The sequence below is a fragment of the Lolium perenne genome, chromosome 4 (genome assembly GCF_019359855.2).
Source record: "Lolium perenne isolate Kyuss_39 chromosome 4, Kyuss_2.0, whole genome shotgun sequence".
Taxonomy (NCBI): domain Eukaryota; kingdom Viridiplantae; phylum Streptophyta; class Magnoliopsida; order Poales; family Poaceae; genus Lolium; species Lolium perenne.
In genome coordinates, this window is record NC_067247.2 from 83,324,040 (window position 1) to 83,349,301 (window position 25,262).

Genomic DNA, 25,262 nt, shown 5'->3' on the forward strand with positions numbered 1-25,262 from the left:
CAACGGGGGTTTAGGTTTCTGTCACTCCGGCAACCCCGCAATTGGCAAACGAGTACAAGATGCATTCCCCTAGGCCCATAAATGGTGAAGTGTCATGTAGTCGACGTTCACATGACACCACTAGAAGAATAACACCACAACTTAAATATCATACCATTGAATATTACTCAACCATAGTTCACTACTAACATTTAGACTTCACCCATGTCCTCAAGAACTAAACGAACTACTCACGAGACATCATATGGAACATGATCAGAGGTGATATGATGATGAATAACAATCTGAACATAAACTTGGTTCAATGGTTTCACTCAATAGCATCAACAACAAATAGAGATCGATACCGGGAGAGTTTCCCCTATCAAACAATCAAGATCAAACCCAAATTGCTACGGCGGTGACGGTGTCCAGCGGTGGAGACGGCGGTGATGATGGTGGAGATGATGATGATGGTGGTGGAGATGATGTCCAGCTCGATGACGGTGACGATGGCGTCGATTTCCCCCTCCGGGAGGGAATTTCCCCGGCGGATTCCTGCCCGCCGGAGAGCTCTTTTCTCTCTGGTGTTCTCCGCCCCGCAGAGGCGGCTGTAACTCTTCGCGAGGTACCCTCTGTGGCTTAGGTTTTCGGGACGAAGGATTTCGCGAAGAAAAGGAGGCGAAAGGGGCTGTGGGGCCCCCACACCACATGGTGGCGCGGCCAGGCCATGGGCCGCGCCGCCTATGGTGTGGGCTCACCTGGGTCCAGCTGGCTCCTCCTTCTGGCTTCCTTCGTCATCTTGAAAAATAGGATTTTTGGTATAATTTCCTTCCACAGTTGATCTTCCGAAATATTGCGTTCTGACGGTGCTTTTTCCAGCAGAATCCTGGCTCCGGTGCTTGATCCTCCAATAATGATGAAACATGCAAAATAGATGAAATAACATAAGTATTGTGTCCCAATATGAAATATATCAATGAATAACAGCAAATTATGATATAAAATAGTGATGCAAATTGGACGTATCAAACCTCAACCCTAATTGCAATACTTCTTATTACTTAAGAATTATGTTCTTCAAAAGTTATTCCTTTGAGGAAAACAAAGAGTAGCCAGCAACCCTTCCTTATAGGACCTATAAACCCTAGCTAGCTATCACCAACAAGATGAACCAATCTTGATAGCAACATTGTATGAATAATTGCTTAGGATGCCTAGGCTTAACTCAACCTTACAAGCCCTTGGTGTTGATGAATCCAACTGGGTTGTGATCCATTTAATACTTACTCTAGAAACTAGATGAAACCATAGTCGACCATAGAACCCCACCAAACTAATTATCATACTTGTTCTTTATTAAAGAACATGTTCTTCAAAAGTTATTCTTTTGAAGTATATGATAATTAATCATTAACCATGCCATATAGTGCTAAAACCAACCACTATTCATTACATGTTAGGATTATACCAAATGTTATTGTTGTGTGCTATTAGTGTTATTATTATGATATATTACAGCACCCGTTTATGATACCAATCAACCAATCCTTAATAAGAACCTTGATTGTGAATCACTCTAAAAGTGCAACACACCCTGAACTAATCTTTACAACTCACTGATCCTAAATCATCGGGATTAGGTCACGCTTAGAGCGATTGCATCTCATATTTATGCATTATTGCATCCTTGCCAATCTTTTAAACATCGTCCTTACCGGACGATGATGCTATTTCAGAATTTGGAGTTATTGCGTATCGAAGACCTTGCCTGCATAATCTTGCAGTCAAGAAAGGCAAGTTCATCACTTGCTCATGCCATTTGAGTATTTTTACCAAATTACTTGCAAAGTACTATGTTTATCACTATTGCATAAAAACCAAAACCACTATTTTCATGACTATGAATATGACTATGTGGTGGGCAATGGAACCATGGATTGTGTTGATATGGTGGAGGTTCCATTGCAAGGGTTATATCCATCTAGGATTAAACAACAAATGTCGTCCAGTGATTCTTGTGCCGTAATACCCGTGTTAACCATAAGATCCGGAGTGGGACGGAGTAGTCAAAAGTGTTTCCACCTCTCGTTCATCAACGGATGCTCATTACTGGGTGCACTTGATCTCGAGGGACAAGATGCAGGGGGAACCCGTAGAAGTCCCCACGGTAATGAGGTCTATGATGGGTTGCAACTGCCGGCGTAGGAATGTATGGTAGAGCCCTGCATTGTCGTCATGGTCGGGGTCCACCCTAATATGGGAATAATGGGACCGGCGTGGACCCAGGGTCGGAGATTGCAACAACGGGTGGGTGTTCGAGGTAGCGGAGGAACATGATTGGCTAGACCTTATACCGGGCCTCACACCATAGGAAGTGTGGACGAGCTCGCGGCTCGGTTGGCACCAAGGTTAAGATCTCTTATGGGTAAAGCAACACACCTCTGCAGAGTGTAATGAATCGTGACCTGTCACTCCCTGTTCCGGGATATGGAACTGCGAACGCTGCCGGAAAGGAGCTCCATGAAGTTCTAGTAAACTGGTGAAGGCTGACGGACACAGTTCTTCTGAATAAAAGCAACCTTTTGAAGAAAGGATTATGAAAACCTGCATTGGTATTAGACTTTCTGGTCTAATGCCGTAGCTAGTGCATTAAACACCTCTTTCCTATAATTAACTTGTTGAGTACGCTCGTACTCATCCCACTCTTAAATCCCCTGCTTAGATATGAAGACAACAAAGAAGGATCTACAGTGCAACTCGAAGACTGATGAATCGTGCGGCGTATGGGAAATGAAGGGGACAACTTAGGTAGGATCTGGCTTTAGATAGGATCTATGAGATCGTTTTTTTTAAATACAAGAGTTATGTTCAAATATTCTTTTAAAAAAGGTGACAACACACATCCCCGTTATATATGCAACACCAAAAATTTGCTACTTCAAATTTGACTTACATTTAGAGATCCAAAAAAGATAAGTTTGGGAGTGAATAGTGTGATATACTATTCACCCAAGATTGACACTATTCACAGCAGAATTTGTCTTTTTTGTTTCTCTAAATGTAGATAGAGTTTTGATCTAAATTTTTTTGGAGTTGTAAATACAGACTATAGGTGTGTTGTAAACTTTTTCCAGTTTTTTTCGCATTTTGTAAGTATGATTTTTAAGAACCGATCCTATGATCTCACCTAATGAGCTAATGAGCTGATTCTATATAAGTCTCCTCCGGGAAATGATTGCGGAGGAAGATGCATGAGGAGAATGCCGCAGAGCATCCACCGACAGATCGGTTGTTCAGTTCCATCGTTTCCCCAATAAAAACGTGTCCCTTGTCCCTAGAGCAGATTCTGCTTCCTTCCCTATACTCTCTCAATCCATATTTGTTTGGTGGGAGGAAGTTTCATCACCCAACCACCTAGATAGCACTGTATTCGATTTTTTTTTTTTTTTTTTTTCAAAACGGGGAAGCCCCAGCCTCACTGTATTCGGTGCTGAAGGACAATCAGGCTCATATTACAAATGGTAACTTTGGAGATAGAGATGAACGGAGGTACTATAAACATTGAGAGTTCGATTCAACAGTTCCATTCTGAGATACTTTTTCCATACTCGATTCACAATTCCTTACCAATACATATCCAGGTGGAAATGCAACCGAGACATTTACAGTTTTACATCAGCATAATCGACACATACTAGATGGTATCCAGTATGGCGTAAAATAGCCAAAAAAAAATCAATCTCATCTTTTCCCAGCCTCACTACACCTACTAGCAGGCATGTCCCCGCACGGGCTCAACAGAGGGCTGGAGCAGAAAAACCATCGAAGCTGTACAACAAAGCTATGCTCAAGAACGCATGCGTTAAACACGCTGCTCCGACAGCACCGAAGGCCCATGCAGCGCTCACTCTCTGACATATGTTTCTCCTAGATTACGAGATAAAACAGGGCCTGCGGATAGAATACATGTACACCTCGATCGCTCGAGCTCGACGCCCCGCCACGAACTTGATCGTCGCGCAGACCTTGGGGAAGCTATGCGGCCAACGGGCAGCACCGGAATCAGAATGCATCCTTGGCTAGCGGATTGCACAAAACATAGCTGCCCCCGTTCGGTTAGAGCTCCAGCCAATCAATGTACACCGGGTTGCCTAGCAGATTAGCACACAGCTTCAGCCGTGCGCATGTGGGAAGTGTGGATTGTTGTCAGCTAGATGTGCTAGGTCCCAAGAATTTCTTCATGGCCTGGAAGAGCTGCTTCTCCTCAAAGGGTTTCGAGACGTAGCCATCCATTCCATGCTTAGTGCATTCCTCGTGAGTGGCCTGGATAACATCGGCGGTCATTGCTAAGACCGGCAGATGCCATTTGGCCTTCCTTGCCATACTGTCTGCTTCTGAACTATCGGCATCGTCTGCCTGCTTGTGTGCCTTTGCTTCAATTGCCCGTATGTGCCGGGTTGCCTCAAACCTAGCATATAAAACACAGATACATTACTTTTAAATTACATAACTACTTGTTGGTATTAATGAGTGCATATATGTGTGCAACAATTCACTGTAGATATTGACTCAAGTTAATCACCCATGAGGCCATTGGTGCTGTACACAATTGTGGCTATTTATCAGGAACGAGCACACAATCCCTAAAAAAAGTTGTGTGAAAGAGTTTCTACAAGTGGCACTGACATATATAATGTGTTGCGTAACATGCAAACTAAAAAGCTGCTCATGTAAGCTTACCCATCCATCTCTGGCATCTGAATATCCATTAGACAAAGATCAAACTCATGCGGGACTTGCAGAAGCTCAAGAGCATCCTTGCCACTCTCCACGCATTTCACCTTTGCCCCATATTTCTTGAGTGTACCAGCAGCCACTCTAAGGTTTACCTTGTTGTCATCAACCACCAATATGTTCTTTTCAAGAAGCAACCCGTAAAGAGAATCTGAGCCATGATGTTTTTCTTTGTTTGCCTGAGTGATATTGATACCAAGTGCTTGGAATATACAAGCTGCAAGTGAGCTTGCTTTCAAAGGCTTTGTGATGACATAATCAACTGCATATTTTGCTTTCATTTTGTCTGATTCTTCCGAGGCAAGGAGGATAACTTGCGGGAATACAGATTCACATCCATTCTGTTTCATTTCCAGAAATCTAGTATGTAAGGGGATGTCCATCTTTAAGCCCCATGAGTCACTCTCAATTAATAACAAGGAGGGCTGTTTCCTATGCATGCTGCACAACAAATTAAAACCAAACCAAGTTATGTTGGAGAAAACTGGACATAAAAACATGTCAAATATCATAGTTAACAATCAAACTGGTAGTTGCTCGAGAAGTCCAGAATCTTACAAAACATCAACTCACATTTTTTGCTGAAAGTAAAGACTGGCTACAAAAAATATCATTCCAATAATGCAAAAATAAAAGAACTCAAGAGTATTTGTGATAATACAACATGAAAGTAATTCCAACAATGCATTCTATCAAATAATCAGAAATACGATTGACCAAGCAGCACTGTTGTGAGGAGGTCAATATTATTGCCTAGAACCATTATTGCATAACCATTTTGCATCCAAATTATTTAGGAAGAATTTCTATTTACGAAGTTAAATATTTATAAGTATGCAAGCATGCTTCATTTTTCTTTTCTCCGAAGATGGTAATTTATCACTTCATATTGTAATCTAGGGAGCAGTGATGAAGTAAGCTGCAACAGTTAAGTACCTGTTTAGCAAAGTGCCATATCTCCCCGACAACACACCAAGTGCTAGTTCAACGGTAGCTACAGATTTACAGGCAATTCCCAACCTTTGCAAATGATACTTAGTTACTGTTGCTCTTACTGGTCTTTTATCAACCAACAGTGAAGATAGACCTTTAAAACTGGATGGCAGAGGGTGCAACAAAGCAGACTTACTGACACTAACAGCATTTTTCTCACACCGTTTGAGAACAGCGGTGAATGTGAATGTGCTCCCAACCTGGGGTCGACTGACAAAGTTTATCTGACCACGCATTAGTTCAACAAGACATTGGCTAATACTTAATCCAATGCCAGTCCCGCCATAGTTTCTAGATGTTGAACTATCAGCTTGCATGAAAGGTGCGAAGACCCGGCACTGGGCATGAAGCGGTATACCTATCCCTGTATCTTCCACACTTACTACAAGAGTCACGTTGTCAGAATCAGTTCCATATGGCATCTGATTTGTCTCATGAGAAAGCAAAAACTTGAAGTTTTCCCAGCTATTTCTGCTGTCAGCAGCCTCAAAACCACTTAGCGTGTTGTGAGATACACTTGAGGATATAGCAGTTGTCTCATCATTATGTCCATTGGTACCATTCACAACTGGTTCAACCTTTGCTTCGGTTGCAAGATTTGAGTGGTCCGCTAGGTGAACTTGCACAAAAATGTGTCCCCGTTCTGTGAACTGTGACAATGTAAACACATAGAGAACAAGAATACAGCGTAAGCTATGCTGGAATTGGAAGTGTATGAAGTATGTCATTGGTAAAACTAAGCTTTCCTATCAACGGAGCATATGCCAATATGGGAATCTTAGTGGTGCGCTTCAGTGCACACTTACCTTAATTGAGTTCCCCACTAAGTTTGTAATTATCTGTCGAAACCTTCCAGGATCACCCAAGAGGATTTCAGGAACTCTTTCAGAGACATATACAGCAAGCTACAAGTTGAAAATAAACTGAAATTAGGAGACCAATCAATGTATTAAGCAAGAGCATTCCTGAAATTCAGAGAATTTTATGAAAGAAAATAAACAAAGGGGCATCAGAGGAAATAATGTATAGTATGATCACACTTCAACATGGCTAGTCATCTGTTCCCAATCAGTAACAGTTGAACTAACCTCAATCTTCTTCTCTCTTGACTTCGAAGAAAATAGTGAGACAACATCATCAAGGATGGACCGAAGGTGAAAAGGTACAGACTCGAGCTCTAATTTGTTAGCTTCAATTTTGGCCCTGTCAAGCACTTCGTTAATTAGGGATATTAATGCCTTTCCACAGACTTGAGCAGTTTGCGCAAAATCCCTCTGGGTTGTCTTTAGCTCTGTGTCTAATAGCATATCAAGCATCCCTACAAAAAAAAACAAGAAAAGCATAATTCATGCCACTTCCCTCATATGAAAAGCATAACTCTTCTTTATCAATGGCTAGAATGCAAATATTTTTTGCACGAATGGAATACATAGTCCTTGACAGAAGAATCACCTAGCACTCCGTTCATGGGTGTCCTGATTTCATGAGAAACAGTTGCAAGGAACTGCCATTGATAAAGAAGAGTATGTTAGATCATAAAACTAGCCATATTCAAACAACAAGTAACTTAAAACTAAATTGGACCTGAGATTTAGCAACATCAGCGGCTTCCGCACGTTTTTTCAGCGCTTCCATTTTCCGGAAATCTTCTTTAACACTATCATAGCGAGCCCATGCAGCATATATTATGTAGCCAATAAGCATAAATATAACAAAGAGACCAGATGGAGTAGTAATAGCGTTCCATGGAACATAAGGCTTGTTTCTGTATCTGCACATATTTATGGACAGTGTGGGATAAGAAATACAGTATAATACAAAAACTATTATGCTAAAATGAATTATCAAAAGTACCTGCATATCATGTGGTGCTTTCTGAACGGATCACCGAAATCCAGCACGCATATGTGCGAGGGTGAGGGGGCACCAAGAGGAACTTCAGACCCATACATGACAAGCGGGTCTGAATGGTTTGTGACATCATAAACGTTTACCACCAACTCCTGATTGCCAGCTAGCTGCCTCAACAGGTTTTCCACTAGTGACTCCACATCGAAAGCGCCTCCAAGGTATCTGTCAGATAACATTTAGATGATTTACGATCAGTTTGTGGTTGCTGTTGTCGCTGAGCTGTGCTGAACCATAACATTTAGATTTAGGATCAGTTTGTGGTTGTTGCCGTTGCTGAGCTGCGCTGAACTGCGGAGTTTACTTATTCAGAGGAATCTTTGCTAGTTTCAGTAAGATTATTTTGTCACACCTCAAAAGAGGTGCTTCCAAGTTCCAACTGACTATGTGCATCCATAAATAGGAACGAATAAGTGCTCGTAAAAAGCCGGCACAATGGCTGCCAGAAAAAAAAGGCAAGATATAGAAGAAGCCATTTCGATCAGTCTTGTACTAGAAATGGTACTGCGAAGAGCATGGTAACCATGCCGTTTTCCGATGCAAAACAAAATGTAACGGCACTATTGTGGTTTTGGCAACAAGTTAGTGCGGGAAGGCTTTCTTTGTGACCATTTCTAATTCAAGTGTAAAGAGCTCATTGCCAAGTGAGAGCACCGACTCTCGACTCAGTAATGTTAGTGCGCTCTCGTAGCCATTGTGGTTTCTTTACTGGTAGCAGAGAATGGTTGCTGGAACAGCCAGTGGAGGTGTGGTGATACCACATAAAATGGAAAACCTTACCCTGCTGTAGCAGCAACGCGATCCTCCTCCTTGGCATCCGGAGGAAGATCCACGAGGTAGACAGGAAACGTCAAGACGACACCGAGGTGGTTCGACATGAGCCTGAACGGTCTGGTGAGGACGGCCTTGCCGGTCTCCCTGGACCTCAAGATGTTCTCCCGGTCCTCCTGCATGCACCGACACAAACGCCAAACCTCCACTTCAGTAAATTCAGTGTCAACCCAACAGCAGAGAGAGAGCAAAGTGAAACCCCAGGAAACGAAACACGCTGCAGACCTCGCCGGACATCATGTCGAGGCCCTCGATGTAGGAGATGGTCTCCTGCGAGTAGATGACCGGCGCGTACTCGTCCTGCTCCGGCGACGGCTCGTGCTTCATGGTCCTGATGATCCATCCCTGCTGCCGCTCGAACGCGTCCCTGTCGGCGTGCTTGACCCGCTGCGCGTAGGCCACGCCGCTGAGCAGCGGGCGCTCGAAGGAGGTCCTGGCCGTGTAGTCCGCGAAGGTGTCCTGCGCCATCCGTTCAGGGACCGCATTAGTAAAAACAGAGCAAGTCGCGACGGCAATCAGTCAACTGAAACCCGAGAACAAACAGGAGAGGCAAGGGGTAGTAGCAGCATGTCCTTCCATAAGCGGAAGGAGGAAACAGAGTCAGAAGCAAGTACTGGTAGATGGTGAAGGTAGCGTATTATGGTAATCGCAGGAAGGAGTCGTGATTAACTAGAGGCGCAGAGCAATGATAGGAAGGAGGAAATTAAAGCAGCAGCCGTAGCCCACAATTCAAACCTGAAAACCGGAGAAGGGCAGTAGCATGTCCTTCCATGGCAGGCATGGAAAGGTCTGAGAAGAATTAATTGATGCGGAAAGGAGGAAGCAGAGTCAGAACAGGTACTGGTAGATTGTCAATGGAGAGGCAGGAAGGACTGGAAAGACAGACGATTAACTCCAGGCGCAGAGCAAGCTAATTAAGTCGTCAGGGAATCGGAGCACGAAGGCAGGAATACGCAGCAGCTGGGCAGCAGTGGTGAACTGACTGGGGAAGCAATAACTCTGTGAAGTCTGAAGAAGCTGCCGTACATACATATGGAGGCGGAGGAGGAGGATGAGGTTGGGGGGCCTGGGGGAATCGGAGCTCATATGCGTGCTGAACTGACTGAGCAGAGCATCACCAATTCTCTGAAGAAGGTACCTGGTCTAGCGCCGGCGGCTGCTTCTCGTAGTTGAATGTTGCGACGAGTATGGCAAGCGCGTGCACGTGGTTGACGGAGACGGCGAACTGGTCCTGCAGCATCCTGGCCCGCTCCTCGCACATGCAGACGAGCCCCTCCTCCGCCTTGCTGAGCGCCTTGTGGCGGAAGTCCCAGTGCAGGCCGAGCCAGAAGGCGGAGAGCGCCAGCACGTAGAGCGCCACCGCCGCCTTCACCCGCCACCCCGTCCGCTTCCCCGACTTCCCCGCCTCCTCCTCCTCCGCGGCCGCGGTAGGAGGCGCCGCGGGAGGCAAGGCCGCGGCCGGGTCCTCTGCCCCCATCCCTGCCCGCGCGCGCGCCCAATTCACATGCGCAGCAGCCCGGAGAGCGAGAGAGGAGGGGGCGAGGGGACAGGACAGCTCCGGTTGATGGAGAGAGGGAGGGTTGAGCGAGCTTCGGCTTTTTGGTCCGTCGTCCTGGCTGCTGCTCCGCTTTGGTCTGTGGGTGTGTGTCGCTTTTGGGCGAGCGAGGGGTAGGAGACGGGACGAGAGCAGCAGCAGCAGCAGCAGCCACGGGAAGGCGTCGTCGCTCGTCGGGTGGTGAAATCGAATTTCCTGGATTTCACGAGATACGCCGCGATTTAAAATAAGCAGGCTTCCTTTTCCCCGCTCTCCCCATCCTTGCAGGACGAGGCGACGAGGGCAGGCAACGACGAGGACGAGGAGCCACTGGGCAGGCAAAGCCGCAAAAGGCATAGCCTGCAGGCTGCAGCTGCCCTGTTGCTTTCTTATCCCGAACCCCACCCCATCGATCGACGGACGGCACCACCGGCTCCGCCCTCCCGCCGCCACCCCACAGGCACAGGGAACGGTCAGCGTTTGCTCATCGCCACGACGGAACGGGAACGGGAACGGGGTGGGTGCGATTCCTTCCTCGCCGTCGCCGGGGATACGGCGATTCTGCCGGATTTCCCAAGTGGGGGGTGGGGACGCGCTGCCGCCTGCCGGTGCGCTCGCTGCAGCAGCAGTTGTTGAGCGGCGGGTGCGCGTCGCGGTCTCGACGATTTCTTGTTTTTGTTTTCTCGCCGATTTCTTGTGTGGGCAGGGTGGGCCCCGGCCCGGTGCAAATCTGGGGCGTGGGCCCCGCGCGCGGTCCAGAATCGGAGACGGACGGAGAGAGGTGACAAGGTGGTAGTCAATTGTCAACAGTGCTCTCGCGCCTCGCCTCGGACATATCTCCTTCCGATCTGCTTTTACTTTTTCCGATCGCTCGTCCATCATCTTCTTTTAGCAGTAGTAGAACAAAAGAGTATCGCCGGTTTACCTGATCGAATTATTCCGTTATCGGAGCATTACGCATTTACGCGATCGGATAACGGGTGAAGTTCATGGCGCTTTCGAGACGAGATGCCATGCCGTCGCACAATCGCACGGCTGACCATTTTTCCGAGCCTCTCCTCCTAGTTTTGTGATTGCACCAAAGAAACTTAAAGGTACGGAAAATTTCAATCCTACAAGCCCACGAAAACGGATCGACCCATTTTCAACACAAATTTAGGCTCAAATGCCTCCGCGCGTATAGCAGCCACGTCCACGAGAACGTCCCTCTCTTCTTCTCGCCCGTCTTGCCGGCCAACGGCGGAGCCAGGAATTTGTCACGCCACGGGCGAACAACAAAGGGCAAATTTTTTTTGTCTATAATTACCCCAGTTCTAAGGCATAACAGAATATAGCTAATTTAAGCACTCTATTTAATGGTGTTTCAACAATTCAACTCACAACTTCAGATATAATAAAAGGCAATATGTAGCATACATGAAACAAAACTACAAAATATGGTACCAAATGGATGATCAGCTTGTCGAGCCTCCCATGACTTCATCTTCGGTAGTAGAAGAAGCCAGCCCTTGAAATATAAGATGTACCAAAAAATTTGTAGCCAATTTAACTAACACAGGCCAATTTAACTAAAGGGAGTAGGGGACAGAGCAAAAGAAAGCAGCCTAGACATTCTGCGGTTGGCATCCTTATGTTCTTTGACCGAGCTATGCTGTTTTAGTTCTAGTTTCTAACAGTACAACGAATTTAGTACAACGAATTTAGGACAGAGCAAATCAGCAAAAGGGGAAAATGGGGAAACCTAGTCAAGGCGAGCCGGCGTCGCGAGGCGTCCGGCCGGGCGGTGGGCGGCGGACGCGGATCCGCGGAGCGCCGGAGGCTGGAGGGTGGAGGCGGCGGCGCCCGCGGCGGCCTGGAGGGTGGAGGCGGCGGCGCCGTCCCGTCGCCCGTCGCCTACTCGCGTCGCGTCTCGCGTGTGTGGAGTCCTGGTTGCCCGTCGCGTGCGTGGAGTTGCTTCGGGTGCGTGCGTGTGTCGCTCGCTCGCCTCGGCTGGGCTGGGCTGCGCCCCGGGCCGAATCGTAGATGTAGCCTAGGATTTTTTTCCACGCCCCAGGCCGTGGCCCGTGTAGCCTGGGGCCCAAATCCGCCTTTGTTGCCGGCTAAAGGCACACAAGCAACTTGACGGTCAAAATTTGCATTGGGAGTGTCCCTCACAATTGTCGGCATCGCCTGGTTTGGCGGTTGCTCGCCGGCGGCCAATCCTATTGTCGGTGTCCATCATTGCAGGCATTTGCCGCCGCCTAGGCAGGGACTATTCGCCGCACGTCGCCTCGGGCCGGTCCAGGACCTGTTCAGCAATCTTCGCGGCTGAATTTGAGGTACGAAACTGGACCTGCGCCCATTTGCACCGGCATAGATATTGGCTAGTGGCAATATATATGATCATTGTCTCACCGACATACATGTATCTCACTCCGTCAATAAAATATTTCTACAACAACATCATCGACACATTGTTGGGCGATGACACAGAAGGTGATTTCCAACTAATGATGGTCGTGTGGCTGCCTCTAGGCCAAAAGGACAATGTTGATCAGACAACCGATTTCATGTCCGCGATGCGACCCTAACGAATCAAAATAGACACCTTTGGTAGTTGCAAAGCTTTCATTGATCTTGTTGATAAGTATACCTGGGCATAGTTTGGGGCGGGCCGGGCTTCGGGGCGGCCTTAACAAAATAGGTCGTAGGTCCTTTCCGCCGGTTGGGGACCCGATACACCTGCAATCGGTTCGCCGACAACCGATCGGTCGACGCGTGTCCGACCAAGTCACATAATCGAAAATGGTTCAAATCGCGTGACATTCCCGGAAATTATAAAATAATTTTTATTATTTAAAACAAATCGCGAAATTTCATTGGGTTCTTTCTTAGATCTAGATGGAGTGAAATAGAATAAAAGAAAGACCTTTCGGATGAAAATGGAGGAATAGTATGGAATATATCTCACTTGGAAAAATAAATTAAAATAAATTAAAAACAATTTTCTCCTATCCTCATTTGTTCCTTTCTTTAGATAAATACTCAAAAATACCCTTACAATAACAAATCCAGTTTCGAGGGGACTTCCTCTCTGTGTTGAGAAAACTTTTCTTCCTCCAATTATTCTTCCACCCCGAATAGTTATACTAAATTCTATACATATTTATAATTTTCTATTATATGTTGTTATTAACAAAAAAATATTTTATATACTTAATTAGCAGTATTACCCACAACAATGACGTCAAATATTAATTGTTGTGATCTTAATTGTAAAATTGCAATGTATATCTAGAGCTGTGCTTAATTTAACACGTACTTGTAATAAATTAAATTAGCCTTTCTTTTCCTTCATGAGACAATCCCCCTAAACAAAGTACTAAAATATAGTAAATGGCAAATAAAAACAAACGAAAACACACACGCCTAATTATTTTTTAATTTTATATTTACCTAATCAAATCTTATATGTATTTTTATCTAAGAGTTCTTATCTATTTCAACATGTTACATATACCGATAGATATTTCAAAGCATGCTTCCAAACGAATATCTTAATATAGGCTTGTAGTGTATGAGTGGATAAGGAAATTTACAGAAATTTCTGGAGTGGGTCTTATTCGCAATTTTCTTTTACTTTTTTTAGTTAAAAATGTGAACTTTTGTTGTGTAGTTACCTGCGACCCTAGGTAATAAGAAAAATCATATAGACCTTTATTAGTTTGTATAGTCCGACGCAAAAAAAAACTAGGCCCAAGCCCGACCCGGCCTGACCGTCGGGCCTAGAATTTAGGCCCAAGCCCAACCCATCACAAAAAATACCCATCAGGCTTCAGGCCTCGGGCTGGGCCTCTTCCTTATTTGGCATATTTCTCAAGCCCAGGTCCAGCCCAGCGCAACCATTGGGCCTAAATCTTCGGCCCAGGCCCGGCCCACATGCATGCTCGGGCTGGCCCAAGCCCAGGAATTTTAGGCCGGGCCGGGATTCCCATGGCCAGATATATTGATAAGTACTTGCGAATGAGCGAGACCACACTTCTTGAGTCGACGTACAAGTTCTACAAAGACCTGATTGTGGTGTTTGGCGAGGTTTACCTGAGAGAGCCAACAACTGATGACCTTGCCTAGTTGTTGGAAGCATAGATTATATTGGGAGTGGACAAACTGTCACTTTGCTTGGCAGGGACATATATATAGTGGGCGTGCACAAGGATACAATGTAATTCTTAAGGTTGTTGAAACACACGATCAATGGATTCGACACTCTTTTCGGCATGGCAGGCTCTCACAGTGACATCAACACGCTCTAGCGCATCAGGTATTCTCTAGGCTAGAAAAAGGCAATGCTCTAGTGGTTAACTATCAGATCAATGAACATGCATAATGCCTATTATATATCTAGCTAATGACATCTACCCTGATTGGTCCACACTTGTGAAGATAATCCGTGCTCCTGAAGAAGCGAAGAAGAAGAGGTTTGCCAGATACCTAGATTTGTAGGAAGGATGTGGAACATGCTTTTTTTTTTGCTATAATTTCAGTGGTTTATTGTTCGGCACCCCCTAAAACATGGAGCGTTGAGACCATGTGCCAGGTGATGACTGTTTGTGTGATCTTGCACAACATAATCGTTGAGGATGAGAGTGATGCATGCCTTTTTGACTAAGGGTAGCAATTTCAGGGTTGCGTCGTAGCCTAGACCAACAATATTTGAGGAGTTCCTCCAAGTGCATCATGAGATTCCGTGATCGCTAGACTCATGATTGACTTCAAACGGATTTAGTTAAGCATCAGTGGACATTGAAGGGAGAGCACTAAATCATCTCATTTTATTTATTATCATGTGTGAACTATGTTGTTTATTTGCCAAACTATATTGATTGTGAACTATGTGTTTATTTTCATGTAAACTAGTATTTAAATTAATTTAGTTGCAATATTATTATTTTTCACTCATACGGATCAACTGGGTGTAAATAAATCAAATTAGCCAGCGTGAACCAAAATACGTGAGGCCACAGAGCTGCCTCCAACCTAAAACGACAACATTAACCATACAATCAATTTTGTGTCCGCCATCCAACCCAAATAAATCAAAACAAATATTTTTCACGTTAGAAATTGTTCGGGCGGTCGAAGATGCCACACGTAGCATGTGTGGTGGTCGCGGCAGGATCTCGTCAACAACATGTACGTATAGAAACTGGAGCCCAATCATTTGCGGCCAATTGCATGCCGATCGTGCCAGCGTACAAAATCGAGTTAATTACCTGCATGGCCAAACATATTTTACGCATGCTCCGAGGTCCGAGCCTTCGCTTCGACGGTCTCCCTCTCCCAGCCAGCTCACCCGCCACACCAACTGCAAAAACCGCAATTCACCGACCGGGCGATCTCGTATCGATTAAACAACACGTCTCATGCTTCCACGCCATAAAAAGCTCTTCAGAATGTCCCAAAGCGCGGCGGGATGATGCAGAGGACACGATCGCTTTCTATATGGTCACAAAAGGCTCGAACATTTCCGCGTTAAATAACGAGCCACGCACAGTGCCGTGTTTGCCCGAGCATTAGATTACTGTTTCGGGTAACTTATTATAAGCGCCAAAGCATCTCGGCCATTATTTTGGGGAGGACGTGTCCGTTTAGCCCACATGCGTAGGTAGCCGATTGAATTATCTAAGAAGTCGTTTGGAAGCCAGGCTTTTATTTTGTTTGTAGCATTTTAAAATGAATACATGTATTCATTTCATTTACATTGTAATTTCAGAAATAGACACTTGTTTGGTTGCCACAGGAATTGCAAATGACAGCAGAATTCAGTATTGAATTTGTAGAGGCTTTCATAGAGAATCGCAAATGACAGGTCTCAGTTTGGAATTGTGTTTACCCATAGGGTCATTTTGCTGGAATTCCTAAATGAAATGACCACCCAATTCTGTGGCAACCAAACAGCCCACCTATGAAATTCCAAAATGAATTGCAGAATTCCAGGTCCAAATGATGGATACCAAACGACCTCTAAGTATAAACGATTGACGCATTCCTTCATTTTTTCTTCTTCTTTTGGCTCAAGGGCGTTTGCGGTTCTAGTGTTCTAATCAGAAGACAAAAAAAAGGTTCTATTAGCTGGCTTTGTGGCTTCGGTTCAATCAGGTACACCTGACCCCTTTTTTCACATTTTTTCCAAACAGAAAAAATATGAATTAAAAAAGTTTTAATAACATCTTTCTGTCACTCACAAAGACTAAACTGGCCACTCTCGCAACACAATACAACCTAAGAAGTTTGCAGGCACATTACATAATGACCCTAAGACACAAAGTTTAATTCTAGTGATCTCAATTCATAACGTTTTCAATAAATACGTTCCAATAGTTTAATTCAGTCATATGTGCAAGTCAGCATACTATTTTTGTGTTCCTTCATTCTAATAGTAAAAGTCCATATATGAAAGAAGATTACGATGCATACTGCATAAAACTGTCTTAGCGAGCGTACTACTTTTGTGTTCATTCTAATAGTAAAAGTCCATATATGATAGAAGATTACGACACATACTGCATAAATCTGACTTAGCGATTACTCTCCCTTAGCGGTTATTCTCCCTTCGTCACCACACTCTTTAGAGTTAAAGGAAATATTGTTATACTAAACTTGTATACTTATTTATAAACTTGATTACCATCATTAGCCACAAAAATGTCGGAAAACATTAATTGAAAGTATATACTCGAGTTATGGCAAAAACCAAGCCGAAATATAATTTGTAAAAAAAAATTTACATCGCCTTTTTTTCCTCATGAGACACCCACCCTTAAAAATATACTAAAATACCTTAAACATGAAATATAAATAATGAAAACTCACGCTTATTTAAATTTTTATTATTACCGTTATTGAATTATATCGTGAATGTATTTTACCCAAGCGTTCTTATCTATTTCAATATTATTGGATAAAGTGGTAGAGATACCAAGAGCATGGGGCCAAACCAATATATTAATATAGGTCTTTAGGGTACGAGTAGGTACTCAAATTTATAGAAACTTCGAGAGTACATAATACACAAGATTCACACGATAAGATCTTCGTGTTATATGTGCAAGTCGTTATGTCTATCAAGGCCCCTCTATTAGTTATTGTCATGGAAATGTTCCGAACATGTCCACTGATACCCAAACCCGCCTATTGTCATGGAATTGCATGTGGATGAGCAAATATCTTAACATGTACTCCCTCCATCCACAAATAAGTGTACATCTAGCCTTATAAGGAAATCCACAAATAAGTATACATCTAGACTTTTTGGTATATATTTTACGTTTCGGCCCCTAGTGCATGCCTTGATCCCAGCCCCATTAATCATTTTTGGTTTCTCAATGTTATTTTATTAGTTACTAGCATGCACATCATTTATTAGCGCCTAAATCAAAGCATCTTCTCGATTAATGAGTAGAATGATTGAAGGAATGCAGGATTTTTTTACAAAAAGTTTAAGGTCTTTTGAAAACCACGCGTGTCCAGTTATTTGTGGACGGAGGGAGTAGGTTGTAGTGTATGTGTCAGTAAGCATGTTTACAGAAACTACTCGCCTATGATTTTTATTTGTGTAGTTAATGGTGACTTGCAATTCCTTTGGGGTTAGTAATAATAGTTTAAAGCATGACATTCGATACCCAAATAGCATCAGCAACGCCAAACTTTTGTGTGTGAAAGGAACCAGCGTCAAACATAGAATATTGCGAGTTCTAATACTTCGCAATGATAAATTTGATTAGTACCTCTGTTCATAAAAGGATGTCGCAAATTTTCTAATTTTGATGTATGTAGATAAATATCTAGATACATTTGAGTTCAGATAAATTTCTGACATCCTTTACGAATGCGCTCTGTATCGTATGGAGTATATTCTCAAATAAAACGCCTACACTGAAAGTTGTCAAAAAGAAAATAGTCTGGGATGTTAAGAGTGAGCATTCTGTTGTCGTCGGAAGATATGCAGCAAACCTTTGCCTTCTTCTCAATGTCAATGTAGTAGATCTCTGTCCACGGCAACGGCATGGCGACAATCCGTACGGCATGCAGGAAATGCCATGCCAAAGCGGGGCTGTGCCAACCCGCGGGCCGGCGCCGGGTTCGTGGCGAGACCACTGCTACGCCTACACGGCCGGCCAGGAGACAGTAGGCACGCCAAAGTGGCCTTCGTCCCAGGACGATACGGGGTGTCACGTGAAAGCGGAAATGGCCACAATAATGGCGTCCCGACCGTGCCGTGCCCCGGCAGTGCTGCGCCGGATTCGGAGCTCTTGATTTCTTTTTACTCGCATGGAGTAATCCTACCCTACTTACTGCTACTCCCTTCCGCTACATGTTGGTTAAGCTAGGACCGATAGGTCCGGTGTCTCCTTTCCTCCATGCACTTGTCCGGAAGTGGCAGGCAGGTGTTCACATGCTATGCACGCGTATGCATCGAGGGGTCTGGTTTTGTTGCTAGCCGGACCAAAATGTGCCTACCCAAATGGATAAAGGTGTCCGGACGGCCAATTTTGTATTTGCCGTACAACCAAAACGATCACATTTTGCATCAGAAATGGGTCGAGATGTTCCAACTCCGGAAGCGGATTGATTCTGTTCTGAAATGGGTGGTGGCGGAGGTTGGGGTCAATATCTGTACGGATGATTTGGTTGAGTTAAGTAAGCATAACAGTGCCAGCAAATGTTTGGGAACCTGTCTTAATTTGATCCTGGAGAGTCGTACTAAGGGCATCTTCAACGGTCCGACGTAAACGGACGTTGAGCGACCGTTTGCGTTCGTGTGGACCGGAAATGCGTCTGGCACCACCTCCAGCGGGGCGACGCAAACCTGGCCCAAATATGCGCCAGGTTTGCGTCTTTGCGGACGCTCGGCGGACGCGAAAAGTGTCCGCTCGCTTCCCCACCGGGTCCGCCTGGCAGCGAGTCTGCATCGAGGGCATCGCTTCGGCGGTCAGCGCTTCCGCGTCTGCGCCACATCCTTCGCAATCAATGGTGTGGCTGCTTGTTCTGCACGCCGCCGCTGCCCCGGTACGCCACCGGCGTCATGCCGCCGGGGCTGTCGGAGGATGAAGCCCTTCGACTGGCACTATAGGACTCGGCCGCGCCACAACCGCAGCCCTGGGCACCGCCGCCACAGCCGCAGCTCTAGGCACCTCCACCGCTGCCACAGCCGCAACCCTGGGCACCTCCTCCACCGCCACCACAACCATACCCCTGGGGGCCTCCGCCGCAGCCACAGCAGCTCTGGACGCCTCCACCGCCGCAGCCCTGGGCGCCTCCTCCACCTTCAGCACCGCCGGCGCGCCCGGCATACGCTCCCCCGGATGGCAACTGGCCGTGGGTGATACCGGAGCGCATCGTGCTCGACAGCGACGAGGAGCAGCAATAGGCGTTAGGTTTTTTTTTCATGTTTTAACTATGTAAATTATGTTTCATGTATTAAAAAAATGATTCGGCCAAAAAAAATGCGTCGTGCCGCTGGACCCACCCGACGCAAACGGACGCGCAGTTGATTTCGACCATTTCAGCCGACGCAAACCGACGCGCGTGGAAGCTAACGGCCCCCTGGAGATACACTAACAGACATAGTACACCCATTGTGACTGGTTTCTCCCTATTTTTTCTTACTGAAATAGCTCATATATATTGGAAAACATAATGTTGTAACCAAATAAATTTAAGAAGTGTACATCTGATAAACAATATAGTTCATAGGCGACGTAGTGCAACAAATTGAAGAACATATTTGATAATTAAACAAATAAAATGAGATGACTACTCCTCGTGGCATGTCAATGCTCACTGCTAATCTACATGTAGTCATCAATATAGAGATCACGGAGCTCAGTGTGCATATCAAGGAACTCCTCAAAATTAGATGCCCCGAGCTGTGGCTCAATCAACTCACCCTGAACTTGCCACCATTGGTCATGGAGATATGCATCATCACGCTTTTGGTCAACGATCATATTGTGCATGATAACGCAAGTGGTCATTACCTCTCACATGGTGTCAATGCTCCATGCTATACCTCGGTGACAAACAATAGCCCACCAAGATTAGAGCATACAAAATGCTCACTTCATATCTTTCTTGCAAGCCTATTATTGTTATTTGGCAAGCCTCTTCTTCTTCTCGGTTGCAGGCTCGTGGATGATCTTCACAAGTGTGTCCCAGTCAGGATAGATGCCATCAACTGATAATATGGCTTGTCGTATGCATTGCCATTGATCTCATAGTGAACTACTAGAGAACTGCCTTCTATCAGCATGGAGAATATCGGAGACCACTGGAGCACATTGATGTTATTGTGGGAACCAACCATGCAAAATAAAGAGTGCCAAATCCATAGATCTTGTGATGCAACTGCCTCAAGAATGAGAGTACATCCCTCTGCCTTCCTGCTATACTGCCACTGCCATGAAAAATAGCAATTCTTCCACTCCTAATGCATACAATCAACATTTCCAGTCATCCCCAGAAACACCCTTGCCTCGTTGATGGACTACAACCTGGCAGTGTCGGGAACATTTGGATGCCTCAAATAAACCTCACCAAACACCACAATCACTGCTTTGCAGAACTTGTACATCGCATTGAGGCATGTGGTCTCGCTCATCCACGAGTACTCATTAATGAGAGATCACCAGATACTCCATATGCAAGCATGCGAATAGCTGCTGAACATTTCTAGTAAGAGGTGAAACCGAGCTTACATGTGCCATCGGGTTTGCATCTGAAGTAGGGGTCATAGTCCCTCACGCCTTTTAGAATAGCTAAGAATAGGTCTCTTGACATGCGATAGCGGCGCCAGAATAGGTGCTCCGGAAAGAGCCGATTGGTAGAGTGGAAATAGTCCATGAAGAGCCTATAGTGGCCAATTTTTCCATTGCGGCATTGTGTGGCCTCGTTGATCCCCTGTGCACATGTCTCTGACTCTTGGTGTGTGCATGGATGAGGGAGGCCACGACAATCATGAGGTCGAAAGAGGCGTCCGAGTCCTCTTTGTCCGACCAACTGTGAGCCATGTTTTGGTAGTGTGCAACAAGATAGGTCAAATGCCAACATTATCGGAACAAAATTGACGAAAATTGGTTCTGGTTGTGTACCTCAAACTAGGCCACACAAATGGTCGAATAGTTCCTTGGCGTCGATGCTGGTGGGAGGCATGAGCTGATGGGCAAAGCGTATGGACCTGCCCGGTGCGGGCAGGTTTGTGAGATGATGACGCCGTGATCCGCGAGCATTGTCCCGTGCAGATAGCGCAAGCAATGGTGGGGGCAAAGCAGGCGCGACATGCTTGCATTGCGGAGGGAGGGGTGCGATATGGTGCCTGCTTGCTTTATGTGCCACCATCGAGCGGGCTCTGGGAAAAGAAGAGGAAACCACGCACAAAAGCGCTTGTTTTCCATGACGACACAATTCCAGCCCAAATTTAGACCACGGATAGGTCGGTCCATTTGCGTTGAGACGCTGGGATTTTGCCCTTAGAGTGTCCGCGCAAACTGAAATGGACCACATTGGTGCGTTTACATCGGTGAGGTGGAGATGCCCTTATCATGCATCAACTAAGCCAACGGGTCACTTATGGGCGAAGTTGGGTTCGCTTGTTCACGTGTGTAAGGAGGATGTGCTAATTAGGGGTGGGAAGTTATCTGGCATTCGTATTTGAAAAATTAAAAACTACAGTGGAAATATCGAATCCGGAAGAGAATGGAATTGGATGTGATAAATATCCGTATTCATTTTACCAACATAAATCCAAATGCAGTATTGAACTTTGAAGTAAATGTGGATATTGTAAGGGATATATTTGTATTTGAATAAAATTATACTAGCCAGTTTTAATAATTCCAGCCCAAAATGTCAATTGCCTAACGAGGAAAAAACTAACGAGGCGGTCAGATGTATTTTTTCTGTGAACATACATGAAAGAAAACATTGTGTTATATTAGTATATTTACTTATCTATTGTTCTACAATTGACTCATTATGCAATAAGCACTACTAGGAAAAGGCCTATAGATGGAAATAGCACTACCGGCGCACCAGCAAATCCATGCGCCGGTGGCAAATAGTGCCGGCGCACCTACATGTCGCCGCGCCGGCGATGGTGTCTTACTGCCGGCGCACAAGCGAAGGGGACCAGACCAGATAAAAAAATTGAGCCCTTACCGTCGGCGCACCACCATGTTGGTGCGCCGGTGGTAAGGCGCTGCAACATGATGGTGGACCGCCTTTTCAGTTTTGAAAAAAATAAAAGAAAATGATAGAAAATTTAAAAAATAAAATCCTTTGAACTGCCCATGTATTATGTAATCTAGCTTTAATGAAAACTAGCAGTTTGGCCCTCGCAAATGCGAGGGAATCATCTTTAATTTCTCAAATGTGACAATTTCTATTGAAAGGAATAATATAGTTTCATAGTCTCCGAAAATAGATAGGTAGTTGTCAGAACTTTAGGATTATAGTTTGTGTTGTAATCTATTGATACTTTCTCTAATAGATGGCCATTGTTTATTCTCATTTCAATCAAAATCTGTAAGAGTTTCCCTACCCCAGAGTAAGTTTGCATTCTAGAGCTGAATTAATGTTCTATAAACATTTTTATCTCTTAATAGTATATGTTATAATTGAAATTAGAAATCCACTTGTTTTGACCAGTTAGCTCAAACATGCATATTTAAGGATTAATATACTCTACTATGATACACCTATTACACAGTTTATACTTTATATCTTAGACTTTGTGTACTTTTTGTTGATACGCCTACCTGAGTGTTTCTTTTTGTAGGGAGAGATGTAGTATTGTTTATTCCTCCTAATTTCCATCTATTTGAAGTGAGATAAAATCTGGTATATATAGGTGTAGGTTGCCATTGATCATACCCTATCTATTGAATTATAAATTTGGAATTCGCGGTAGCTTTTCGAAAAACTATTCCACATATACTCAAGGTTCCTTTTCTCGGTTGGGTAAAATTACCTCTAGGCACCGGAATACCGGCTAGTATTTTGCCTGAGATATTTAAAACAAATCCATAAATTCTTTCAAAATTTCATAAACTTATTTATATTTGAGCAAATCATATTAATATAGGCAAATTTTGTTTGCTGTCAAAAATTTGATGTGAGATCCAGTTAGGTAGATGTACATGTAGATCGGCATGGATCATACCCTATCTTCTAAATAATATATTTTTAATTCATGTTATCTTTTCTCTAGCGGAAAAAGTTTTATGGACAATCAATGTTTTTTTCTCTCGGTTGGGTAAAAATATCTCTAATCGCCGTTATTTCTGTTCTTTGAAATATCTGAAGCACTGGTTGGTATTCCGCCCGAGATATTCAAAACGAATTCATAATGTTTCTCAAAAATTCACAAAAGTATTTATATTTGAGCAAATTATATTAATACCGGCGATTTTAGCGGGCAAGTATAAACTTACATAGAGTACATATATACTATGCTGATCGGTGGCGTATCAGCTTATATTACCACATCTACCAGCTAGCTACAATGCTTAGTTTTCTTTTTATTGAACAGATGCGCGTACATCTACATCCTTTGGCATATTCCATCTGATTCCCCTTGGGTTGAACGGGACATGTTGTAAGGAAACAAATCACCTAATTCTTGTTTTTTCCTTATATATGTTGAACGGAGAGCTGCACCTTGTATCGTATGGAAACAAATCACCAACAAAAGTTTTTATTTATTTCACAGTACATCACAACTATTATTTTGATGGTCCACCTGCTGTCCACCTGCTTAATTACAGGAGACCGCATCTCACGTCCAGTCGGGGATAGCACCACACGGTAGTCCTATATAACTGTTACTTAAAATAATTCAGGTGATGTATATAAGGTATGCATGGCACGATATGTTATCATAGGTTAGATCCAATGTGTGTACTAATTAATTGGAACACATCTAGCATATTTGTTACGTAAATATTATTACGGTTGTCATTAGAGATCCTAGCCATCTGTTTTAGATCTAACTATCAAAAATAATTATGATGATGTGGATTAATGTGGTGTCTCTATTTTAAACATCTGCATTTTGCTTTTAGTATATAATAGATTTGAAAAAAATAAATTTCGATATATTATGCAAAATGGCGCCATCTTTTGGTAAAATGGGATTTCTGGTTGCATACGACCTCCGATGAAAAACTTTTTTATATCAAAATCTATCTACGCGAAATTTCCTATCCGAATTCAACGGCCTACGACCGTTTAGCGATTTTTTGATTCCCAAAATTCAAAAAGGAAAACAGAGTTTTTTGAGATTTTAGATTTGGATGAAAAAAATTAAAAAGTACCCCCGGCGCACCACCATACTAGGTGCGCCGGCAGTAACCTCTACTATATAGGCGCAGACTAGCCTCCTCCTCCTCCACTTCCACTTCTCCTCCTCCTCTCCTCCTCCTCCTCCTCCTCCTCCTCCTTCTCCTCTTCTCCTTCCTCCTTTTCTCCTCCCTGACGGGCTCCTCCTACTCCCCCTCCTCCTCCGACGACGACGACCTCCTCCGGCGACCTCAACCTCGGGCCTCCTCCGGCTACCTCAACCTCGGGCCTCCTCCTCCTCAACCTCGGGCCTCCTCCTCCGGTGACCTCCTCCTCGTCCTACTCCGGTGACATCCTCCTCCTCCTACTCCGGTGACATCCTCCTCCTCCTACTCCGGTGACATCCTCCTCCTCCTACTCCGGTGACATCCTCCCTCCGGTGACATACTCCTCCTCCTCCTCCTCCTCCTCCTCCTCCTCATACTACACCTCGGGCCTCCTCCTCCTCCTACTCCGGTGACATCCACCCTCCGGTGACATCCTCCTCCTCCACCTCCGGTCACCTCCTCCTCCACCTCCACCTCCGGCTTCCTACACCTCCTCCTACTCCTACCTCGGCGCAACAACGACAGGCCCACTTTCATGGTTTTCGAGGACGAACCCGAGCTAGATCTAGATCTAGATCGGCCTTTTTTAAAAAAATTGAAAAATCATACCGCTGGCGCACCTGGCCTGGTTCGCCGGGGATAATTCATGTTACTGATGGTGCACCTGCTGGTGCGCCGGCGGTAACTCATTACCACTGGCATGTTCCCACCGGCGGGCTCTGGTGCGCCGGCAATAGCCATTTTGGGTGCGCCGGCAATAAGGCTTTTCCTAGTAGTGAAGAATTCATTATTTCTTT

General features: G+C 44.7%; 1 protein-coding gene across 1 annotated transcript; it reads right to left on the reverse strand.

The window, feature by feature from the left end:
• Positions 1–3,550: 3,550 nt before the first annotated feature.
• LOC127293148 (probable histidine kinase 4) lies at positions 3,551–10,668 on the reverse strand. Its single transcript, XM_051322715.2, has 11 exons — positions 9,647–10,668; positions 8,734–8,967; positions 8,458–8,624; positions 7,624–7,842; positions 7,354–7,540; positions 7,222–7,273; positions 6,858–7,087; positions 6,576–6,674; positions 5,713–6,419; positions 4,723–5,217; positions 3,551–4,450 (listed from the first exon to the last, which is right to left on the reverse strand). Exons 1-11 carry the CDS (start codon positions 10,397–10,399, stop codon positions 4,189–4,191), a joined length of 3,405 nt encoding a protein of 1,134 aa, XP_051178675.1. The 5' UTR covers positions 10,400–10,668; the 3' UTR covers positions 3,551–4,188.
• Positions 10,669–25,262: the final 14,594 nt, after the last annotated feature.

Excerpts from the sequence above, each read along its gene's own strand:
- LOC127293148 (XM_051322715.2), bottom strand. The coding sequence starts at position 10,399 with ATGCCTTTTGCGGCTTTGCCTGCCCAGTGGCTCCTCGTCCTCGTCGTT. Across the intron at positions 7,541-7,623 it reads AAGCACCACATGATATGCAG|ATACAGAAACAAGCCTTATG; the intron begins GTACTTTTGATA and ends AAATATGTGCAG. Across the intron at positions 5,218-5,712 it reads TATGGCACTTTGCTAAACAG|CATGCATAGGAAACAGCCCT; the intron begins GTACTTAACTGT and ends TTTGTTGTGCAG.